Consider the following 24,526-nt stretch of genomic DNA (forward strand, 5'->3'; position numbering starts at 1 on the left):
TGGTTTGAGGATTCTCAATGCTGATGGGATTCTTCCTCTTGCTCAGAATAATTGCCCGAGAGGGCATAATTCAAATTGAGGAAAGACAGTGCAGAATAGATGTTCAGAAGTTTGCCTTTAGGCAGTTGGTGGTTGACTGCTGGAATAAACTTCCATCTGTCATTGTAGAAGAAGTTGAAAGCCTAAAGAGATTCAAGGCAGAACTAGACAAACATTTGGAGCGAGTGGATGGGTGAAATGAGAAGTGTTGGGTTTTTTTTTTTGGCTGATGCTATATAAGCTTGCTTTCTTGCACCATGTGCTTTTACTAATGCTAATTATCAAATGCAGACATTTTAGGGATATTAGAAACATGGTATTACTCAGACTAGAGATATGGATTTTGAATATGGCAAGTACAAAAAGGAGAGGGGGTTATTCTTTTCTTTAAGAAGCACACAGAATCTAAGGTAACTACTGGTTGACACAAGTGTAATCTTGAGTCAGCTTGGTATGGAATAAGCTCTGCAAAAAGAAGAAATAGAGTAGGATCATGTTTTAGGGCCACATTACTGTGATGAATATAATGAACTATATAGACAAATAGAGTGGGCCTGAATTTACAGGCCAACTGAATCAGAATATTTTATAATGGGGGATTTTAACTTTCCAGGTGTTAACTGCAATTTGTGTGTTGATCAATCACACAGTACAAGATTTTTCTGGATTTACTGAATGATTGTTTTCTATACCAGCATGTTAGGGAGTAAATGAGAGAAAGAAATACTCCTGATATAATTATCAGCAGTGACTCTTCTTCGTGCATTAACAATCTGCAGATAAAATAACTGTTAGGCATCAGTGATCACAGTGTATTGATATAGGATTTACTTAAAAGGTAACTACTCTGGCAATGTCAAGGGCAAACAGCAGAGTTTTTGCTTTCATAAAGGTGACTACAATGTTCTTAGATAGCTTTAACATAAGCAAATTTAATGTATAGATTATATACTTTGCCAGTAAATATATACATGCATACCTGCCAACTTTTAGAAAAACTGAATCCCAAAAGGCTTTAATATGGATCTATTTTTTAGCTAGAACTCACTGGCATAATGTTCCAAGTATTTCTCCTAAATTAATAATAATAAAATAAATGCATTAATTAACCCTTTAAAGCTACTTGCTTGTTTGGTTTATATGTTCTAAAATTACTTTAATATATTTTTATTCAATATATAGTATTAGCTACTAAACATTTTTGTGTACTAGAACATTTTTTCATTTAAAAATATAAACCTTGTATATATATATATATATATAAATATAGTGTTAACATATAAAAAAAAAAAAAGGCAGCCAAATGATTAATTAATGCCATAATTAAAATTAAAACAATTTTAGAGTTAAAAGATATCTTTTTAAAAGAAATTCTATAAATATATAACATACCTGTCAAAAGATGTGCAAAACAGAAGCTGTGCTTTACCTGCTGTCTCAATGTCAAAAATTTCAAAAGAGCTAGTAATAGCCTTCCATGCTTTTTCAGGAAATCTGTACTTTTATCTTAACTACATTCTGTTCTTTATGACAAGGTTGAAAACATGTCCACATTCTGCATAATTATAACAATGATAAGGATGGACAAAATAATACATCAAATAAATTTTGATGTTGTATTATTAGCATTAGCAGAGTCATACAATGCAAGAAAGCAAGCTTATATAGCATTAGCCAACAAAAAACCTTCCCATTTCACCCATCTATTAACTCCAAATGTTTGTCTAGTTCTGCTTGAATTTATTTAAGCTGTCAACTTATCCAGCGACAGATGGAAGACTTCAAAACTCCATAAATAACTAGTTAACCTAGCCAAATTTGTATCAATCTGAGCTTCTCTTGCAGTAATGGCTCAAACATTGTCCATTTTTAAGAGCTCTTTACTTCTAACTTCCTCACACATGAAAAGGAAGAATTTTTTTTATTTCAGAGTGAGTGTCTGATATCTAATACATTCTGAGAAAAGAATACTCACACAAAATAAATCAATCCTCAGTTAAACTGCATATTACTAGTATCTTTTTTCATGAGTGAATAAGTAGGAGAATTAACTTAAAACATTTAAAAAAACTAGACAAAGGAAAAGTAATAGAAAATGTGAAGAATAGCTATTGTTCAATAGATCAATTATGGCCCACCTGTAAAACATTAAGAATAATTTATCAATGTATTTTATTTATTAAAATATGTATAGAAAAATATTTTAAAGTAATGTTAAAACATTCAACATGTTCATATTTGAAAATCAAAATCTGGAAGAAAAGTGAACTTTTTGCAATGGTATTAAAAAATAATAATAAAATAAAATAAAAAGGCAATTTCAATGAATTTTCTGGGAGACCTTTCAAAGTTGGCAGATATGTATATAATGCATAAAATCAAATCTCCTTTGGGCATATTTGCTGTTGACCATAATATACAGAGTGTCTCAAAAATATTGGTACAAACATTTAGGGGAGGTAGGTAACGTCTAAAGGAATGTGTATTGCATAGGAACCCATAACCGGAAACGTCACTGTTCATCAGTTCGCAAGAGGAAAAATTTCTGGTTTACTCATTCAAGCAGTAGTCGCCGCACGAAGAGCATGCATCGATATACGAACTGTAAGCTGGCAGACATGCACCTAGTGTATGGATTAGCAGAGGGCCCACATGGTGTGCACCCCCATGTGGCACAACATCACTTTGCAATAAATGTGTGGGTAGGTATGGTCGGTGACTGCTTAGTTGGCCCATACCTGTTACCATCCTGCATGAACTCCGCTAAATATCGGATCTTTCTTGAACAAGTTCTACCAGGATTACTTGACGATGTTCCAGCAAATGTGAGATGCAACATTTGGTTTCAACATAATGGGGCGCCTGCCCATTATGGAAAGTGTGTTCGTGAACATTGAACAGGCGTTTTGGGCGTCAATGGATTGGCCATGGTGGACCCGTTACCTGGCCCCACGCTCACCTATTTTATTGAGCCTTGATTTCTTTCTGTGGGGGGCCCTCAAATCTGTCGTGTATAAATTGCCTGTGGAGACGGAAATGGATCTCGTCTGCGCTGCTGCTACTGTCAGCAGCGCAGGTGTGTTCGACCATGTCCGCCAATCCATGCTGCTTCGGTGTCACGCATGCATCATCGTGTCTCATGGTGGAACCTTTGAACATCTGTTGTAACATCATGAAATGCATCCATCTCGTACTCCATTGTTAATATTATGTCAAATAAATGTTTGCCACTAATTACTGTCTTGTGTCATTTCTGCTTCTTGTGCCTCTGCTACTACTTTCCCGTGACGTTTCTGGTTATGAGTTCCTATGCGATTCATATTCCTTTAGATGTTACCTACCTCCTCTAAATGTTTGTACCAATATTTTTGAGACACCCTGTATAAATAATTTTTATCTATAAATGGTAGATTTTGACTAAAATATAGATTAACTGACAAATAAAGCATATATATATTTTTAAATGGTATGAGTATAATTCTTGAAATATTCTTGTTTATAATAAACAAGAATATTTCAAGAATGTAATAAAACAACTTTATTATAAACCAAATAAAAGGAAAAAAACAAATATTGTTACTAATAAGGCAACAGACTAGAAATACATGTAATGGCTAGAATGACCATTCAATGGAATATTTTAAAAATATGCTGCAAATATTCCAAACATTCCAAAATATTCAACATACAATTGGCATTTTCAACCTACTTATGAGAAAAATATATACATTAAAAGTGATATTTGGAACTACGATGATGTTTTTTCTTAATTATTCCTTAAACATATATTCCCAAACATAAAACTTTAAATGACTACAGATGAATATAAGAAAAAAAAGTATTTTTTAAACAAAATATAAATAGCTAAAAGCTAATAATTCATATTTTTCTATAAATGAATTACATAATTCCTCTATTGTTGAAACAGGAGTGAAAGTTATTAATAATGGTCTGTATAGGAATATATAAAAGTAATGCAGATGATTGGCACTGTTTTATGCTGTGTAATATTTACATGAGCAAACCTAGTAAGAATATACTTACTTTTTTTTTTTTTTTTTTTTTGAAGTAATGGCTAAGTGCAGTAGTGTCTGGTTTAAAAAATTATGCTTTTTCTTTGACCTTGTTTTGGAACTATTTGAAAAAAAAAAGTTAAAAATTTTCTCTGATATACAAGTAGAGTGATATTAATTTAATAAATTTAATAGAATAACTTACCTATGTATGTATCTATTAATAGCCTGCTAACATTTTGATATGAATTCACATTACTGTGTGTTTACTGCATATAAGTTGGCATTTGTATTATACAGAATTCATATTATAAGGTTATCATACTAAAAGTGAAGAAAAACAAATCATAATAATTATAAGTGTTTTTATACTACATTTAAACTTAGTTACTATTTAAGTTTTGCATAATTTCTCAAAAGTAATTTACAATGATTTTAAAATGGAACTAAACCAATAGAGATAATGAAAAGCAACTTACTTTTAAACAGACCAACTCTAAAAACTCTTTTCAAGCTCATTAACTTAATATGTGATCCATCTGTAGCTCCAAAGACATCAAGGTGATATTCAATTTCTTGCCATAAGTTTCACAACATATTGTGCTTAATGCTTGTAATAATCTCATCTCATGTATCCTTTCATTTAAAATATCCATAGTAATGGAACAGGTGAGTAAGTTCTCAATGTCCAATTTGGTGATCAGGAAGTTTCTCATTTAAAAATACCTCGAATCCATCAGATTATCTTGAAAAAACTTGGAGTTTATCTACTTATTTGTAAATTTATTTCAGTGTGTTTTTATTGGTTTTACTTCAACACATTTTTGAAATCAGGGAAGATCATTTTGAATTATTGTGTTAGGACATTTAAACAACATTCTTGTAAAAAAGGACTGCTTGTACTGTCAACCATTATAAAATATTCATTGTCACATATTATGTACTTCAGCCAGAAATATTCAGAGAATCATAATTGATTTTGACAGTTTAAGGTTCTTCAGCCATTTTCTTAAATGACAAGAAAGACAAACATCTATATATTAATCCAGAAGTCGTTTTCTTAAGATAGCTATTGTGAACGATAGGCCTAACTGATTGGACTGAAAGTGGTCTCAAATTGAAGATATTTCTTCCTAGGTGTGCAGAAAAATGGGAAAATATAAATCAGAATAGTTTTATTTTAAGGAACAAACCAGTTTTGCCTACTAGCATTGCCTACCTTAAAAAACACTATCCCACCATGCTACTCTGACTGGTCATATTGATCGGTCTGAAATGTGCACTTAAGGATCTGAAAGATTTAATATGTCACAGTATTGGCTTACTTAGTGAAAGGTGTGTTCATTGTCAAGCCTTACATTTTAAGTGTAAAAAAGTCAGGGATCATTTTATTTTACTGCAGAATATGGCAATTTCAGAAGGATTGATCAATGGTACAAACTTATAGTCAAAGGTATGCATCAGAATTGTTTGGATCTAGAAATAATAACAGGAGAAGCTAAAGAAAAACGGGTACTCTTACCATGTGTAGATTCGACTTTGCCATTCTCATTTAAGCAAAAGCACTTTTCTATTCGGCTGGCTTTTGCGATGGCTATAAATAAAAGTCAAGGGCAAACATTTGATAAATTCGGAATTTCACTTACTAACCTTATATTTAGTCATGCCCAATTGTATGTAGCAATGTCTCTGGTCAGATCATTCCAGCATGTTAAGAAAAGGTTACCAGAAGGGCACAAGAATATAAAAAATGTCATTTTCAAAGAAGTATTATAGAGACTGTACAACATTTTGTACGTGTGAAATTGTTATGCAACATGCATATTTTGAATAATCGGAAAGATGGTGAAAAACGAAAGAAAATAAGTTTCCTCCGATACAAGAAATGAGAAAGGATTCAACACATACTGGCTTACCTGCTCACGACAAAACACAGACTACATTTCTTTAGGACAGCTAGAGAAAAACTCTGCTACCAATATATTGTGTTTCCTAAACTTTTCATCACTAAGGATCAATTTTATTACTGTTTTTTTTTCAAATACCATTATTTTTTTTTTTAAAAATTCGGTCTCATTTCTTTATTAACAATAATTAACTTGTTTTTCTATTTTTCACTATCAAAGTTTTGAATTTCATCAGGGAATGAAAATTAAAAGAAATGAAACTGAAAACTCATAACCAGATAATTTGTAATTTTTATTGTAGCACTGCAGGTTAGAGAGCCAGTAGTTTACTGACCTGCAGTGCTACTTTAAGAAACCCCTGGGGGTTCAAGGACCACAGGATAAGAGCCACCCCCAATAAATGTGGATAATACAAATTTCAGAAAGGGAGGAAAGTTGCTTTTAGACTTACATTGATTTTTTTTTTAGGAAGTTCTTACAGGGTTACCCCAAGAGAACTTTTTATAGGATTCTTTTAGGTTGGATCTCCAGCACTAAAGCACATGTTCAAAGCACTTCAATAGTTTTTGTAATAGAAGTATTTTTTATTAGATTCTCTCTCTCTCTCTCTCTCTCTCTCTCTCTCTCCCCCATTACTATTAGGTGTGTTTTAAGTAGCAATGTAACTAAGGTTATGAGGCTTCAGTATATTGTGACAGTAACTGCACATTCTTCAGTCAGATTGATGTTATCCAGATGATAAACCTGAGTTTCTGGGGGGGGACCTATGAAACCCCTGCCCGAAACCAACTAACAGTCACGTGTTAGTCAAATTCCTAGCATCATTAATGAGATTTGAACTCAGGTCTTTTCCACCTGGTGTGGAAGGACAGTGATTATAACCACTGTGCTACTGCAAGGTCCATTATTATGCTGCAGATTTTTAGAAAGGAAAAAACTACTTTGCAATGATTAAAGTTTTCATTATAATGCATCAAAATTATATTTTTTTGCTTAATGATTTTCTACATGACATTCCAGAATGAATACAATGAATTAAAAAAAATAATAATAAAAAAAAAAAAATCAGGAATACATAGAAAAAATTTTTGCAGAAACATTAGTAGAACCCAAGTTTGAAACCAAAATAAGTCAAACAGTGATTCAAATTTAACCAAGATTAAAGTCATGACTGCACTTTTTCACTTCAAAATTCCACGAAATTGTAAAACTATAATTTTATTAATGGTGGTCTGAAGTTTTATTCACTAACACTGTAGTTAGTGAATAAAAATAAAATTAGTATTATTCAATTACTAACCATGTATTTATATAATTGTCCTGAGTGTAGTTTTATAAGTTTAGTGTGACATGATTTTGCCCATATTTCATAACATCCCATTATTAAAAGCACATAACTGTACAAATTTATTTCATTAAAAAACATTTTTCTGGCCAAATACTAATGCTCGAAAAATCTTATCTTTAAAGCCATTACTTAAAATTCAAACAAATAATATAGATGCAGCAATATTTTTATTCTAATTTATATTGTAGGGCAATAACATAAGCCTAAATGTATGGGACTGTAGGACCAGTATTGAGTGTTGTAATCTTGAGTATTGTATGATAAAACTGACAGCCATTAATTCTTGTGCATAATATGCAGTCACTAAACACATACCTTTTCATGCCATAAATTATTTAGATCAACAGAAACTACAACTACAATGTAAAGTTATGTCAGCTGGTCATGGGAACTGATGATTCTTCTCCCCCACCCCCCAATAATCAAGGTTCTTTTAGACTCAGTTTCATTTCTATGACTCAGATCAGAGTGTGTGTGTGTGTGTGTGTGTGTGTGTGTGTGTGTGTGTGTGTGTGTGTGTGTGTGTGTGTGTGTGTGTGTGTGTGTGTTTGTTTTGATCTTTGTAAGCTGCTACTTTTATCTTCAAATATCTAATTCAGTTTATAAACATGAAACCATGCTAATTTCCCAGCAACTCTGTCAGTATTTAGCAGTGATAGAACTACTAGTAATTACATAATCAGTAATATTCATTTGACTTGATGAATATGTAATATTCATGAAGTCAATATTACATTACCAATCCCCATGAACTCCACCTCTATGGAATTCATACAAATAATTTTAATTCATTGGGAAAAAGTGCTTGAATCAATGCTTAAAATGTTCAATTTGAAGGGGGGGGGGGCAGAATGCAACTTATATACAATAAACACACTACTGTACAGCTTCAAATTTAAAGAGCCTTGAAGAAAACAAGTAGAAAACCGGAAATGATTCACCAATAATCAATACTTTAATGTTCAACTAAAAACAACTCCTCAATTAAACCTCATGATCTGAAATATTTTTGTTGCAGAACACAACTGAAAAATTATCTGAAAAACTTGTAGACCGAGTGCTTGAATTTATCAAGCAGTTATGGTTGCATTTTTGAAAAATATATGTAGCACCATAAACATAAGTGCTTATATATTTGCACCAAAAAACTATATGTATTAAATTACAGCACAACAGCAATAACATATTTTTAAAATATATCAGTCTTGAGAAAATATGTACACTTTGTGAAATATAGAACTATTCTCTGGACATCACAGTACATATACCACTTTTTTTGCACGTTATATTGGTACACTGTTGATAAAAGAAAAAAAAAATTCAACAGTATAATTAAACCTAACAGACTACACAAATAACAATACACATATTAATTTAACAGTTACAACATTATTCTTTGGAGGTGTTTTACAAGTGGTAATATTAAATATCACTGAACAGCAATACAGATAGCAGTTAGACTGTTTCTAAAATATTCACTTATAAAAATTATCAAATTTTGTGTAAGCAAAGAAGGAATATTTAGCATAAATATTTCACAGGAAGATGCTAAAATGACAGAATGTATAGTAGAGCATCTTACTTCAAAATGGTATTTTACTTTGAAGTTTTAAAGTTTTTAACTAACAATGCAGAAGTTTTGTTCTTAAAGTTCTAGAGGAATGGATAATTGGCAAGCAACCGCACACTGGTTACACATCAGTTCCAAGCGATGTTCCCACAAGATTTCCTGATGAAGGTGGCTTTAAATTTTCTTCATCTTCATCTGGTTTTTGTTTCCTAAAATGATTTCAAAAGAAATTTTTACTAAAAGTATATATAGTTTTACTTTTTATTTAATACATATATTGGTATAATTTATGTAGAATCAAAGAACTTTTTGAATTTCTCTTTAATAATAAATTCCTAACCCCAGTTAAAAATTCTTGTAATTAGAAAACCACTTACTTGTATGCATTTATTTTAAACTTAGTCATGTATGAAATGTTTTGCATATTAAGTTTTTTTTATGAGGGGTAATCAAAAAAGTAATGTTTCCTAAGACACAGTTTTTTAAAAACATATTTTCATTTTGGAACTATAAAATATATTGTACATTTTGAGTACAATTTCTTTACATAAGAACCATATCAATTAAGACAGTTATTCATGATATAAGTTCAATTTTGTTTTTATAAAAATATAGCTCTTGCTGATTGAGCCATAAACAAATTGTAATTTCCTACTTTAACCTGGGCATAAGACCTTCTCTCACATGCCAGAGACTGACTAACTCAGCCACAGAATGAAAATAACCCATACAGCACATTTCCCCAATGGAAAATATTCTGAACTTCAGTTCCAAACAGGAATCACATTCAGCCATTTCCACTGTAAAGTGTGGCTTGGATATGATTAAGCACACTTTACAATGTGCTGCCAGCAAATTGCTATATTCATTTAGTATATAATGACAATTAACAAATTACGGGGTTAGTAATTTGATAAAATTAACATGCGCTTTCTCAATATTTGCTCGTATATGTGTTAATGCCAACTTTAGGAAATGGTTTCAAAGTCTGATTGCAGGTAACACATAACAAAGTAGATTTACATCTCCATCAAGAGAAAGTCACATAAAAATATCATCTATTAAAAAGTTTTATAAAGTAATACATTTGAATGAAAGGCAGTGTTAATAATTAAAATTAAACTGAAGTCAAGCATTATACCCAAATATGTAGCAATTATCATTATTATTGTTATTTTAAAATTAACTGTTCACTTTCATTTATTGATCAGTCATATATGCTACTCATCTAGGTAATAAAATATTTTCGAAAAGTTAACTATGTTCAAAGGTATTTTAGAACGTGTGCTGGTATAAAGTTAATATTTAGTACTATGATATTCTTCCAAAATCAACATATTTGTTTGTGCTAAACAAGCTGTGTGTAACTGTATGTAATTTCTGATCAGTATATATATTTTATATATTTAATATACTTAATTTTACATTTAATATACATATATGAATATATATTATATATATGTGAAATATAACACTGTGCAATGTTCACCTGTAAAAAGGGTCAATAAAATTCCTCTCATCTTGACAGCACTGAGCCTAGGCCATTTCCACATGGCATGGTACAGGGTGAGTCAGGAAAAAGTAGCCCGCCGCTCCACACTTGGAAGAACCAGCAGCCAATCAACATGCGACTAGCCACCTGCAAATCTTCCCCTCATAGATTAGTAGCATTCGTCACCCCTCGAGGTCAATCTCATTGGAAGACAGTGTTTTGCCAGACATAATCCAGTTTGTCTCATGTACAATTGTGTGTTTGTTTGGAAGGGTTTTCTGCATCATGCCTTATTCAGTTCCAGAAAGAGTTGCAATTGTTGAGGCATATGTGCATATTGGTTCATTTAAGGAAACAAGAAGAATGTTTGTGGAACAGTTCCCCACTGCTGGGATACCAGCAAAACGCTGTATACAGCAACTGATGAAGAAGTGGTGCGAAACAGGAAGTGTCCTCAATGCGAAGAAGAACAGAACCCCATCTATTCGTATGCCAACTGTAGTGTACGATATTTGTGAGAGGATGAAGAAGAGTATCCGGAAATTAGCCCAGCAAGTCAGTGTAAGTCAGACAACATGTGCATGTGTACTGCACTCTCTAAATTTGAAGCCGTTTTGTGTGTACATACAAGAATTAAAAGAGACAATTCTTGTGTACATGCAAGAATTAAAAGAGACAGTTAAAGTGAAACGTGTAAATTATTGCAGGTGGCTCCTGAACAGTGTCATTTATGGGACTCTCGATCCAACTCAATATTTTATGTCAGATGAAGCCTGGTTTCATTTATCCGGACACATCAATTCTCAAAACACAAGGTACTGGGCAACTGAAAATCCACACCAACTCCACGAAGAACTGCTTCATGATGAAAAAATCGGATTATGGTGTGCCATATCAGCACGGTGGATCATAGGCCCCATCTTCTTTGAGATAACTGTTAACACAGATGCGTACCTTGCAATATTTGAAATCTTTTATGCACAATTAACTCCTGAAGAGTGGGAGTGGTACACATTTCAACAAGATGGGACCACTTGCCATACATCCCACAGAGCGCTGGTCCAAATTCATAAAGCCTTTCCAGATGGAAGAACTGTCAGCAAAGATTTATGGCCCCCACATTCCCCAGAACTGTCCATATGTAATTTTTACCTTTGGGGTACCTTAAGGGGAAAGTTTATGATATGAACCCGCACACTCTTCAGGAATTACAGGAGAATATTCATACTGCTATTGGGGCATTGATGGTACAGTGTTGCAGAGTTTGCCAAAACATGCTGACATGGGCTCAGCATTGTCTTGTGGCCCAAGGAGGTCATTTCCAACATCTTTAATAGCAGGTAATGTACTATACATTTATCCACTTGTGCATGCATTGTATTGTAGTTTCACTGATGGGGCTACTTTTTTGTGACTCACCCTGTATAATGCAATTGCAATCACTGTGCTGGCCACAAGGGCACTATGGAGGTTGGTTATTAGATTGAAAGCAGTGTTTAAAATGGGAACGTATTGTTGTTTCCCAATCCAGTATATTGACATAAATTATTTGCATGATTTATTTATTATATTAAAATAAACAAAAAAAAAAAAAAAAAAAGAGTTAACTTTTAATGTCAAAAGGAATATGTATATAAAGTGCTTAGCATCATAATACACAGCCATTTCTGAATAAACAGAAAATCGTTTATTTGCATCGTTTTAGGTTATATCTCATATTGTGAATGCCTTCACAACGAGTTGCCATGATATTGCACTACTTCGAATAAGTAACGCTTCACCTAAGGAGAAGACTAGTGTTACTTATTCTCAGATAGTCTTCTCCTTAGGTGAAGCGTTACTTATTCGAAGTAGTGCAATATCATGGCAACTCGTTGTGAAGGCATTCACAATATGAGATATAACCTAAAACGATGCCACCTTAAAAAAATTTTCTGTTTATTCAGAAATGGCTGTGTATTATGATGCTAAGCACTTTATATACATAGTCTAAATTTGTTCGCAGCTTGAGGCTCTAGCCCTAAATGCGCCTTTGTCAAAAGGAATATAAATTAGTGCATTACTATCATTACATAACATCTCATATTATGAATTCCTTCACAAGTTACCTATCTCATTATACCTCAAATAAGTAATGCTTCCCCGGTAGAGAAGATTGTTACTTATTCACAGTGGGCACCACCACCCAGATGGCTGTTTTAAGGCTGTTTGGCCCTTCATCAGCAAGTGGGTAGGTACGCCAATGGTATAACAGCTGATAACCCAGTGAGAGATGCCAAGTGGGGTATAGTTTAATGCTTGTAAGATTTAGGTTTAAAAAGCCTCAGACTGCAGGAAGAGTTTGCTGTCATAAAAAATAAGAGGTAGTGATACCAGAACAGTAGAATAGAATAACAAAACACAACAGAATATAACAGAATAGAATAATGGAACAATAAAACAACAATTTACATGGATTTAGTTTGTATTTATATGAAATAGTTAAATTTACAGTAAAACTATATATAAGAGGGGGGTAATAAAGTTCCCGGACTGGTGCCACTGCAGTCATGTTTAATGAATTTGTAATTAAACAAAGTGGTATATATGTAAGTTCAAACTTCCTCTAAGTATAACTTGGAGCAGGAATGTTGATTAATTTTGAGGTTGAAAATGTGCCAAAAATAAGGTAAGGAGAGCACAAATGAAGACAGAATGAAAACCTTCCACAACCTAGAGAATAGCCTAATGGTTCAGAAAGTAGAGATAGCAATGATTAGTTAATACATAGTGCGTGTTAAAGAATAATAAATAACACCAAGAGTTTCTTGTGTATACCAAGTTTAGAGCAGGGTTGTAATAGTGTAGTGTATGTTGAAGAAGAATGACACACAGTAACTAGTTGTACACAGCGTAACATACACCATCTTTCTGATTATAGCGTAAATAGTTTAATCTAGATCCTTCAGTCTTCACCATTAATGTTTAGCAGTGATATAATTCAACAGCAGTCACCTGTGGGATATATGCATATGGCTCTATTTGCAGGTGGTTCCCCATTTTCTCCAACAAATATTGCAGCAACCTTTGTTTTGGATGTAGGTGCATTATATCGTCTTTTGTCTAAGTCCGGGTCTCTTATAAATGCTATGCACACAGTCATTGTTGGATTGGCCTAGGTTATTTGATGCATTTGTTTATATGACTCAGCAAATGTCATATAAACAAATGACAAATGGTTAACTTGTCGCAACGTCTCGTCCAATTGTTGCATTACTTCGGTCATACACCCTTGGGTTGATTGTTTTTAAAGCCGTTTTGTTGTTACTTCAGTAGAATTGAAAATATAAAGTTGTCCATATTCTGGCTTATTTGCCTCATTTGGATATGGTGAAACTAAATGGTAAATCTGGCCGTATATTCTAAAACAGTATGGACCATTTCCAGGTGGTGATTTAATCTCTACGCCCACTAATGCGAATGCCATTGCTGAGTTGTACTTTCGTATATGTTCTCTGTAGGTGTCTCAGACAGTGCGTCAAGTGAAACCTTTACATCATGACAGCATTTAGGGTATTTATTTGATGTGTTTAACTCATGTCCTCAATATCTTGCAATGCAATACTCACAGTTGTAACACATATTATTATTATTATTATTATTATTATTAATATCCATATGATGCAAGGAAGCTTGAGGCTTATGCTGCACCAGGGGAAAAAAAAAAAAAAAAAAAAAAAAAAACAGTTCCCAGCAACTGAGAGAGAGAGAGAGAGAGAGAGAGAGAGAGAGAGAGAGAGAGAGAGAGTGTGTGTGTGTGTGTGTGTGTGTGTGTGTGTGTGTGTGTGTGTGTGTGTGTGTGTGTGTGTGTGTCAAAATTAGACGGGAATCACCAAGAAAGAGAAGAATGATGATATCCAGCTCAGGACCCTGGGTGTGCCAAGCCCATACTCACTAGATGTGAGCCCCCGGGGTTATTTCCTATGTCATACTCTTCCACATTAATTACAACTTGTTGATTATTTGCATCTGGTGCTTCTATTTGATTAGTCCTACGGCATTTTGCCCACCTCATTTTCAATCTTGCTTCTCTTTCTTCAATGTTTTCTGTCCGTCTTCGTAGTCATAGTCTATTAGATCTCTCCTCTAATGTTTCATTACCATTTCTTCTACATTTTCTCAAAGTTCTTACACACTGTTCAGCCATTTTTACACTTCTTAAAACTTCAAATGGTTTATTAAAATTGAAGACAGATAAAATAAACATACATCAATAGCCTTCAGGCATAGGCTGCCTTTCTTCAGTTGAAAAACATTAGTATAAAAATTAATAAAGAATGCCTGGCATTGTGGTCATGTGAGGTGAACTGTGTGAACAGGTGCTGGCAACAAATTAACAGTTGGAAAATTTGGGCAGCATACCTAAGCATTTAATATATATATATAGATAATAACTATAGTATTGTGGCAGGTGGGAGGGAGACACAGGAGGATACTTTACAATCAACAAGTACTTTCACTACTTTTACATTTCAATGCTAATTCATTCAGGCTTTTTTAAATATAAATATTTATACTGCATATAAGGTAAAAACTGCAAGAGAAATAAAAAATAAAAATATTATTTTATAAATTTATTTTAAACTGTACATTGTGTTAAAAAAAACTATGGAACAAGCATGCTGAAAAAAGTTACAGAAAGAGGCATGTATTCATTTTGTGTGCACTCAGTATTCTGCAATAAAGGCAAAAAAACAGTTTAAAACTGTGCCATTTGTAATGTAATTCTTTATTTTAACATTATAATGTATGTAAATATGAATTATATATATATATGGGATATGTGTGTGTGTGTGTTTTCTAATTGTGATAGCCCTGTTATCCAACACCCATAATTCTTCACTTCCAACCTATCCAATGATGAATATCAAAAGCGAACTTAAAATTTAAAAAAAAATAGTGGTGTCATTGTTTCTTTTAACCTTTTTTTTTAATCTTAATGTTTTTCTTAATAGAGTGATAGAATCAAAAATTTTACACAAGCAGGTGAACATTTTTTTTAAATGATCAAACTTTTTTTTTTTTTTTTTGATAGTTGTTGGCGCATAGGCTTCTTGTGGCCATAATGCACCTCCCAAGGTTTTTGCAGTACTCTGATCCAAGCCGGAGGCGGGAATCGAACCCACGACCTTTGGGTTGCCAGGCAGGCACTTTACCCACCCGGCTAGCCCGGTCGGCTCAAATGATCAAACTATGCCAAATTTTAACACAATAAATAATGCAGATTGAAGGTAAAAAGAAAACATACTAGAAGAATATTAAGCATTGATTTTTTAAATGAGCTAGAACTTCATGGTTAAGTATTTCAATTATAAATGTAAAACAATACTCAACTAAAACCATCACTGGATTACTAGGAATACTCAAAAGTTAATAAAAACATTAATAATCTTATATTAATAATATTAGGAGATGGAATGATTAAATGAAAGTTAAATTCAATCTTACCTTGTAATCCATATTATGAAGCCTACAATGATAGAATTTCCAACTATTAAAGCTACCATTAAAATGGAAGGTATAAGAATATCTGCAAGGTAGAAAAAAAAAATGTATACGATATTTTATTTAGTTTATTGTAAAAGATGTAGATTAAGCCCATCAGGTAATGACCATACTAATAAGTATAATCATTACCTGATTTTAATAATTTTTAATTGCATAATATGTACAATTAAAATATAAAATCAAAATAAGATCAAAATACAAGACAAAATAATTAATAGTAGAAATATTTTACTTATTTTTTTTTTTTCTGTATTGGTGGATAGTGAAATAATGACACATACCCTGATGTGTACATAGTTTTTTTTTTTTTTTTAAATACTTGGCAATATTAGAATACTCCTAACTGCCTGGGTTAGCAAAACAATGGCTGTGTGCTAGTAGTAATAGCAAATGATGCAGGAAAGCAAACTTAAATAGCATCAGCCAAAAAAAAAAAAAAAAAAATTCACCCATCCATACCCTCCAAGAATTTTGAAGGAGCACTGCTTGGTACTGATCATTAATGACTCCAGCAATTTTTAAGTCGTCTGCAAATTTTGACATCATACCTATCCTTTCCATCAATGTTGTCTATGAAAAACAGTGGTCCAAGAACTGATCTTTGGGGAACCCCACTTCTGAATTTACATCAATCTGAAGAATATCCAATAATCACAACCCTCTGCCTTCTGCCCTGGAGCCACCCAGCAATCCATCTTAGAATATTTACAGTAATCTCAACATATTCCAGCTTATACAGTAACATCTCATGAGGGAATGAGTCAGATGCTTTGCTAAAATCCAAATAAACTAGGATGAAATTGTTTCCTACATCTAGATCATGACTAACTGTGTCAAAATTAGTATACTAAGTTAGTTAAACATGATTTTTCCTTAATAAAACCATGTTGTATGTTATTCAGAATGCCATATATATCTAAATGTCTCTCGATTGCACTCTTTATCATTGCTTGCAAGATTTTTTCCTACCACTGAAGTCAGATTACCTAGTCTGTAGTTACTGACCTCCCTCTTAGAACTGTCTTTATGTATTAGTGATTCATTGGTGCTCCTCCAATTGAAAGAAATCTTTCCCCGAGTCCAACAATGACCTCGTGTTTAACCTCAGTGGTTCAGTACACACTCTTTGGCCACCTCCCTCAAAATTACTGGGTATAGGCCATCAACCCTAGGAGCCTTACTTGCCTTTATGCTTGAAAGTTTTTCTAATAAAGAGTCATTTATAATTTCAAAATTGCTAATTTCATGACTCAGCCTCACTTGCACAGTCTCTTCTCAGCATGAAGGGCCTTTCTTCAGTAAAGACAGATGCAAAGTACCTGTTCAATTTATCTGCAACATTAGCTGAGTTGTCTAAGACTTTCCCACAGCCAGTGCACAAAGGTACACTTTTTTCTTCCTTGTATTCACATACAAGAAAAATTTCTTGTCGCCATTCTTTGCACTCTGAGCCAGTGCTTTCTTATACACAGCTTGGTCTCTCTAACCTTATCTGTGGTACTATTACAAATCAACTTGTAGCTGTTTTAGGCTTAAACACTTTTCATTGCTCTGTAACTATCCCACACTAACTTTTCCTCCTACAATATTTTCTAGTGGTGGTATGTATGTGTTTGTGGCTTCTGTGATTTTTGCTCTAAAGGTAATCCATAATTGACTTTTGACTTTCAGAAATAGAAGAAAATAATAATTTTTATTTGAATAAAGCAGAAGAAATATATATTTTTTAAAATTCATGAACTTCAAATTAAATTTTAGTGACAATATGTTAAGATACACCCTGAGATTTTTCACGAGTATAGCATGCTTTCAAACATTAGAAAACTTAGGACTGTGGATTTATTTTTTGTATTGTTTGTTAAACACTGCTACCACCTGATGATTGTTTCATGGAAGATAATGTGACAGACATTGCCTTCTTCAGAAATGCTTTTTTGTCAAAGTTTTGTTTATAACAGTGATTCTCCTGTCTAGACTTGACTGTGAAGAGAATTATCAGGATTTCATCATAAAGAGAAAATCCAAACTGTTTTTATTATTTTTTTCACCTGGCATAATAATCTTCTTACACTCAGCACTGCTATGAATAATTGTTAAAATGCCAGACTTGAAATAATTTGTCTTACTTCAAGTTCCTTCTGCATTTGTCAGCTTCTCAACCAAGAATCACCATATATCAATTCTTTCTTTCTTCTTTCATAATTGCTTCTGGTAGGCACTCACATTGACAGAACTGATACTGCAAAACATCTACTGCTTTCTCTACTTTTTATCTTCAATGATACTAAGCAGCAGTGGAAACTTATTAGTAAAATATTTGAAAATGCACTGACATTTGATGAAATTTTTGCTGCCTCAGTATCTACAAGAATATTTTTCATTTTCTCTTATTTTAGACTGTCTGTGACCTTAAAAGTAGCTGCTTACGACTACATCAGAATTATCCTTCTGATTTCTGATTTAATCTGCTGTGAAAGTACCCAAATGGAAGTCAAAGATTTTTTTTTTTTATTACAAATGATCACCACAATGGGCTTGGAATCAACTTTGATTACTGCCATCTGTAACAATCAAAAATGGCCCACTTTTCAGAGACACCACAACCTCTTCTTTCCCTATCCATGCAATTTCTTAACAATGCCTGCTGTTTGTATTCTTCCACAACAATATTTTTTTTTTGCTATTTTGCTATACAGTAAACCTCTGCTATTCGTGGTTTCGCAGTCGCTGATTTAATATAAAATGAAACCTAAAAAAATGTGAATTTTAAAGTGCCGTTAACATTTTCCGCCGTAAAAAAATATGGGCGTGGCTAAAAATATCTTTCCCGGTCAAAACAGCGCTCAGTGGGTGGGGGGAGAGGGGTGACAAAATCGCGAATGTGGATGTTTCTCGCTAATCCTTGTTCAATATGTGTTATGCGCTTGTCATGGAAGAAATCTTTCCTTTTGCTTTTAATTTATATGCTTATAAATTGAATAAATTCATCAATTTATAAATTGATATGCTTACAAAAGTGATAAATCTACCATTTTGCAGTGTAAAACAGACTTTTTCGAGTGTGTTAATGAAAGAAAGTGATTTTATTGTGGACAAATTCTTTCTAACCTGTACAAAAATATGACTACGAATAACAAGGGAAATGTGAAAAGATCAAAGAAGGTGATGACATTAGCAAATAAAATTGCGTTATTAGATCATATCTAATGGTGAAAGTGTCTCCTCAGTGGCAAAACATTATAAAATCAATAAGTCAACGGTACGATCAATCAAGAAATCGGAAGAAAAAATCCGCCGTAGAGTCTGTGAAATTTGCTCTGTAACTCGTGATGTTAAATTAGAAAAAATGGAAAAGGCTTTAAATCTGTGGATAGACGACCGAACTCAAAATAAAATTCCGTTAAGTTTACTCATCATTCGTGAAAAGGCAAAACTCCTTTATCAACACTTTAGCGAAAGTGGTGATAGCACTGGCGGGATAAGTTTTTTAGATAGCAAAGATGCTGGTTTGAAAGATTTGTTTGAAATTTGTAATGAATATTACATTTAATATTAAATTGTTTCTTATTTTCATTTCGATGCCATATGCTTGCATTTCTCTATGTACATAGTCATATTATGAAGGTACATATAATACATACATAGACAAAATTTTAGACTAGTTTTTCTTATATATTTCATACTTTGGAACAGAACCCCTTTATTACTATGGGAGCCCTAACTCAGTATTCGCGGAATTTCTCAGGAACGTAACCCCCGCGAATAGCGGGGGTCTACTGTACTTCAAGTTTCTTCTGCATTTGTCAGTTCCTCAACCAAGAATCCTCATATTCTCATATATCAATTCTTTCATAATTGCTTCTGGTGGGTACTCACATTGAATCTAACAGAACTGATACTGCAAAACATCGACTGTTCTGTCTACTTTTTATCTTCAATGATAGTAAGCAGCAATGAAAACTTGTTAGCAAAAAATTTGAAAATGAACTGCCACATGGAATGCATTTGCACATGGAGAAGTGCAAATGTATCCCCAATTCATAAAGAGGGATCGAAGGGAGACACGAGTAATTACAGACCTGTTAGTTTAACTTCTGTTCTGGAGAAAATGATGGAGTCATTGGTTAAAGAAGCATTGCAGGATCAACTAGACAAAACTGCAGTTATAGTTCAGACACACCATGGGTTTCTTAAGGAAAGCCTTGTCTGTCCAATTTGATTGGATACTATGTGGTCACAAGAGAACTGGAAGCAAAATATAATTTTGATATCATACACCTGGATTTCAGGAAAGCTTTTGACACTGTTGCACATAAAATACTGCTGTAAAAATTGGAACAGTATGGCATTAAATGCAAGTTGCTGTTATGGATAAAGGGATGGCTGAGTGGCAGAAGACAGAGTGGTAATCAATGGACACTGCTCTTCGTGGACTAATGTTATTAGTGGAGTTCCCCAGGGTTCGGTGCTGGGTCCATTGTTGTTTTCAATATTTATCAATGATATTGATGAAGGTATATCAGGCATAATGTCTAAGTTTGCAGATGATCTACCACAACAAGATCTAGGAAAATTGGGTTGATGGGCTGAGAAATGGCAGTTAAAGTTTAACATTGACAAATGCAAGGTACTGCACATGGGTAGCAGTAATCCCAGAGTAACTCATCAACTGTGTGATACCACATTCAGGGTAGTGGAGAATGAAAAAGACCGGGAGGTAATTCTGCTGTCAGACATAAAATTCTCTGAGCAGTGCAGACATGTTGCCAGGACAGCACATGGTGAGAATCCCTTTGTATAAGGCCATGGCTAGACAGCATCTTGAATACTGTATACAGTTCTGGAGGCCTCGCTTTAGGAAAGTTGAAGATCTGCTGGAATGGGTGCAGGGAAGGGTAACCAGATTGATGAAGGGAACAAAAGGATGCTCTTACCTAGGAAGGCTTCAGTTCTGCAAATTGCACCATCTCGAGACTAGGCACCTGCGGGGAGATCTGATTGAAGTATTTAAAGCCTTGAACAGATTGAGTAAGTTGAATGTTAATGGTATTCTTCCACTTGCTGAGACTACACATGAGGGGGCATAAATTCAAGTTGAGGAAGGATGGTTGCAGGATAGATGTGCAGATTTAGCTAGTGGGGGTGGTTGATTGTGGGAACAGGCTTCCATCTGTTGCTGTTCAAGGGATGGAGTTGAATTTATTCAACCCATCCCTTGCCAAATAATTTAGCAAGGGAGAACTAGGCAAATTCTTGGAGGTTACAGAAGGATGAACTGTGTTTTTTTTTTGGCTGATACTATATAAACTTGCCTTCTTGCATCATTTGCAATTACTACTATTTTCCCTGGAACAGAAGTTAAGCTACAGGTCTGGAATTACTCATATCACCTTTTAACCACCCTAGTGAATTCAGGATACATTTGCACATTTCCAGTCCATAATGACCTTCCCTGAATCCAAAGGTGTTCTCATAATTATGGATAAGAGTTTTCTTACTTCCTGTGCTGCCTCCCTTATTATAATTGGATAGATTCCATCTACCATTCTACCCAGGTGCTGTTTTCGTTTTACCTTCAAAATTTCTCTTCCACTTTTCTCTCAGTTATCACAAAATAATTTAGCTCCCCATTAGAATTTGATAATCTTTTAATGTACCCTTTCTTGGAGAATTCCTCATGTGTGAATGTAGATGGAAATTACCTATTTAGTTTATTAGCAATCTGAGCAGGATAATCAACAGTTAAATCATCGACATCCAGTGGCCCAATGTGATTCAACCCCTTCCTTCTACTGTTAATATAAGTAAAGCAGAAATTTTCTAAGGCCTTGTTAGGCAAGCTAAGGGGGTCCATTTGACATGCTCCTTACACCAAATTAATTGGGCCTTTTTCATTTTTTGTGCAAGGAGGGGCTTCTTCTTAGGATGATGGGACTACAAGTCCATTTTTGAAGAGGCATCTTTTGACTCTTACACTTGCTACTACTCCTATATGCTCTTCCCATTCTCTTTTCAGCTCAGAGGAAGAAGCTTTACAGTTTTAAGGAATAAGCATGGTCCTGTTTTGGCATAGGGAATCATCTGTGTTCAGTTCCTTTTTTCCTATCAGCAGAACCAGTATTCTTGAGTTTGGAAAGAAATCTACTCACTGTTGACTGATTACAAGACACTCTATAAGCAGTATGATGAGAAGAACATCCTTCCTCACGTAAAGCAACAATAGCACTCTTTCTTTGTAGCTTCAACTGCATGTAACTCACCATCCTGACACACACAAGGAATGACTGCAATTCTTGCAGAGCGTGCTTATATAGCTGAAAGTAACAGCTGATGCAATATTACGTCATCACCTACACATGTCAATCTTATCTGATGAAATCTGTAAGAAATATTGCCATATACTTATGTTATTCGGACGACAATTACAATTTTAAGGGGTGATGCACTTTCTTTGAACACCAGTGTACTTCCTCCTATCGTATCTGGGCACACTCCCTCCTATCATATCTGCACATTTCCAGACTTATGGAACATACCTGAATCTAAAGGTGCCTCCATTATTAAAACTAAGGCTTTGGGGACCACCTTATCCAATTTTTATAGTATAACAGGACAAATACCATCAATTCCTTTTGCTTTTTTTATTTTAAACCTTATAATTTCTCTTCTAGACTTTAAACAGATTGAGTAAATTAAATGTAGCTCTAATCCCAACTCTTTCTCAGATAGCACACATAAGAGGACATAAATTTAAATTGAAAAAAAGCTTTGTTGCAGTATAGATATGCAGAAATTTTCTTTCAGCCAGAGAGTAATTGCCTATCAGAAAAAACTTCCAATCTGGTGTTTCAGTTGAAATGAATTTAAGGAAGGATTAAAAACCATTAGCGGAGATATATGAAAGAGTGGGTTTTTTTTTTTTTTTGGTTACTACTGTACAAGTTTGCTTCCTTGCATTATTTACCATTACTAATACTGAAGTGTCCGCTTGGTGTATGTTCTTAGAATCGTATGACTGAAATGTAGGAAGCATGTAACACAAAGCTTTGGACGGAACTGAGATGTAAAACTCGGAGTAAACAATGGCAAAGAGACACATAGAACTTTCAAATAAGTCATAATGAAATCCATATTGGTAGGCATCATAGGCCCAATGCATTAATCAAGTAAAGAAATGGGTACTATTTCAAACCAGGTATTGAAAAAGTTTGAAAAATAATGCTCACTTTGATTCCATATTACTGCCTATACTACCTGAGGACACTACTGCCCTATGACAGTGATATTGTTTTTAATCAAATAACATCAACTCAGTAAGTGAATTTATTCATTAAAAACTCAAAGTTGCTTTTGTGACTGGTTTCAGAATTATCTGGTTCCATCATCATCACTTATTTGATTACATCAGACGGGTAGCCTCAATTAGCAACCTTGAGCTAAATAGCAAACAAATGAGTTGCTTTCAATTGGAAGTTTTTCTTTGAACACCATTTGGATGCCTACATAGATATGATACATTTGTTCAGTGCTTGAATTTCTGAAAAGACCACTAATCAGACTACCCTAGTTTGCCATGCCTAACATATGCAGATAAATATTATTTGTTTAAGCTAAATCTACATATTGATTGCACATTCAGATATTTCCTTAATTCAGTTTGTTTCAGTTTATATTTCGTATTTCTATATAAGATAAAAAAAAATCCATCATCACTGAAAGTCAATATTATACAGACTAATTCAATTAAAGGAATAAGTAACAGTCATTCTTCTTATTCCATTCACCTTTAAAAAGTATTCAAAGAAAGTCCATTAGAATTATACTAACTAACCCAACAATGAATGAAAATCTGCTTTTTGCATGTGTGTATGTGTCAGAGAGAGAGAGAGAGAGAGAGAGAGAGAGAGAGAGAGAGAGAGAGAGAGAGAGAGAGAATGAATACTGTAAAATTTTACCTTCCAGAAAGGTGTCCTTTGCTTCCATAACAACTGTAACAGACCTTTCATTTGTAATATTTCCAACGAGCATGATCACACTACTGAAATTTACGGTATCTTTGAGTTCTTCAACAGCTGGGGGAAAAAAAGTTTATAGTATACTTTTAATGGAGAAGTAATTTACTTTTATAAAAAAAATGGAGTTATCAAATCTCTTTATATACTATGTGATAAATATATTTTTTTTTAAATTTGAAAGTTTTAATGTTCACATCTCTTAGGAATACACAAGGACAATCAGATTAAAGTGGTTCAAGATACACAATAGATAAAAACTACTACATTTATTTCAAATCACTCTAAAAAAAAAGAATACATTTATCTTACTGTGGCTGTAGAAAGATTTTGGTAGCTGCAACATTATTTTTGTAACTGAATCCTTGGTCTCAGCATCTAAGTTAAATCATTTGCTGCTCACCTTCTATTTAAGTTCTCCCAAAACAGAAGTCATGAGAAGACATGTGGTTTATATGGTGAGTCAGCTTGGAATTCTTGGCACTATTTAAACTACTCAGACCAAAATTATATGGTATTCAGAAGAGGCATCATCATCATCATATATAGTTTTCATGTGCGTTTATGAATACTTCTTAGATAAAGAAAGAAAATGGAT

The 24,526-nt window shown here is 33.6% G+C and overlaps 1 protein-coding gene across 1 annotated transcript in view; it reads right to left on the reverse strand.

Moving 5' to 3' along the window:
• Positions 1-8,954: 8,954 nt before the first annotated feature.
• The window catches only part of LOC150075399 (uncharacterized), a 170,008-nt gene continuing 154,436 nt past the window's right edge, over positions 8,955-24,526 (reverse strand). Inside the window, exons 6-8 of the mRNA XM_090388794.1 lie at positions 23,872-23,988; positions 15,857-15,938; positions 8,955-9,086 (exon numbers count right to left, since the gene is read on the reverse strand). Coding sequence (XP_090244920.1) covers positions 8,999-9,086; positions 15,857-15,938; positions 23,872-23,988 — 287 coding nt within the window. The 3' untranslated portion in view covers positions 8,955-8,998. The remainder of the gene's footprint in view (positions 9,087-15,856; positions 15,939-23,871; positions 23,989-24,526) is intronic.

The sequence above is a fragment of the Mastigoproctus giganteus genome, chromosome 14 (assembly GCF_048544385.1).
Source record: "Mastigoproctus giganteus isolate SK-2022 chromosome 14, ASM4854438v1, whole genome shotgun sequence".
Taxonomy (NCBI): Eukaryota; Metazoa; Arthropoda; class Arachnida; order Uropygi; family Thelyphonidae; genus Mastigoproctus; species Mastigoproctus giganteus.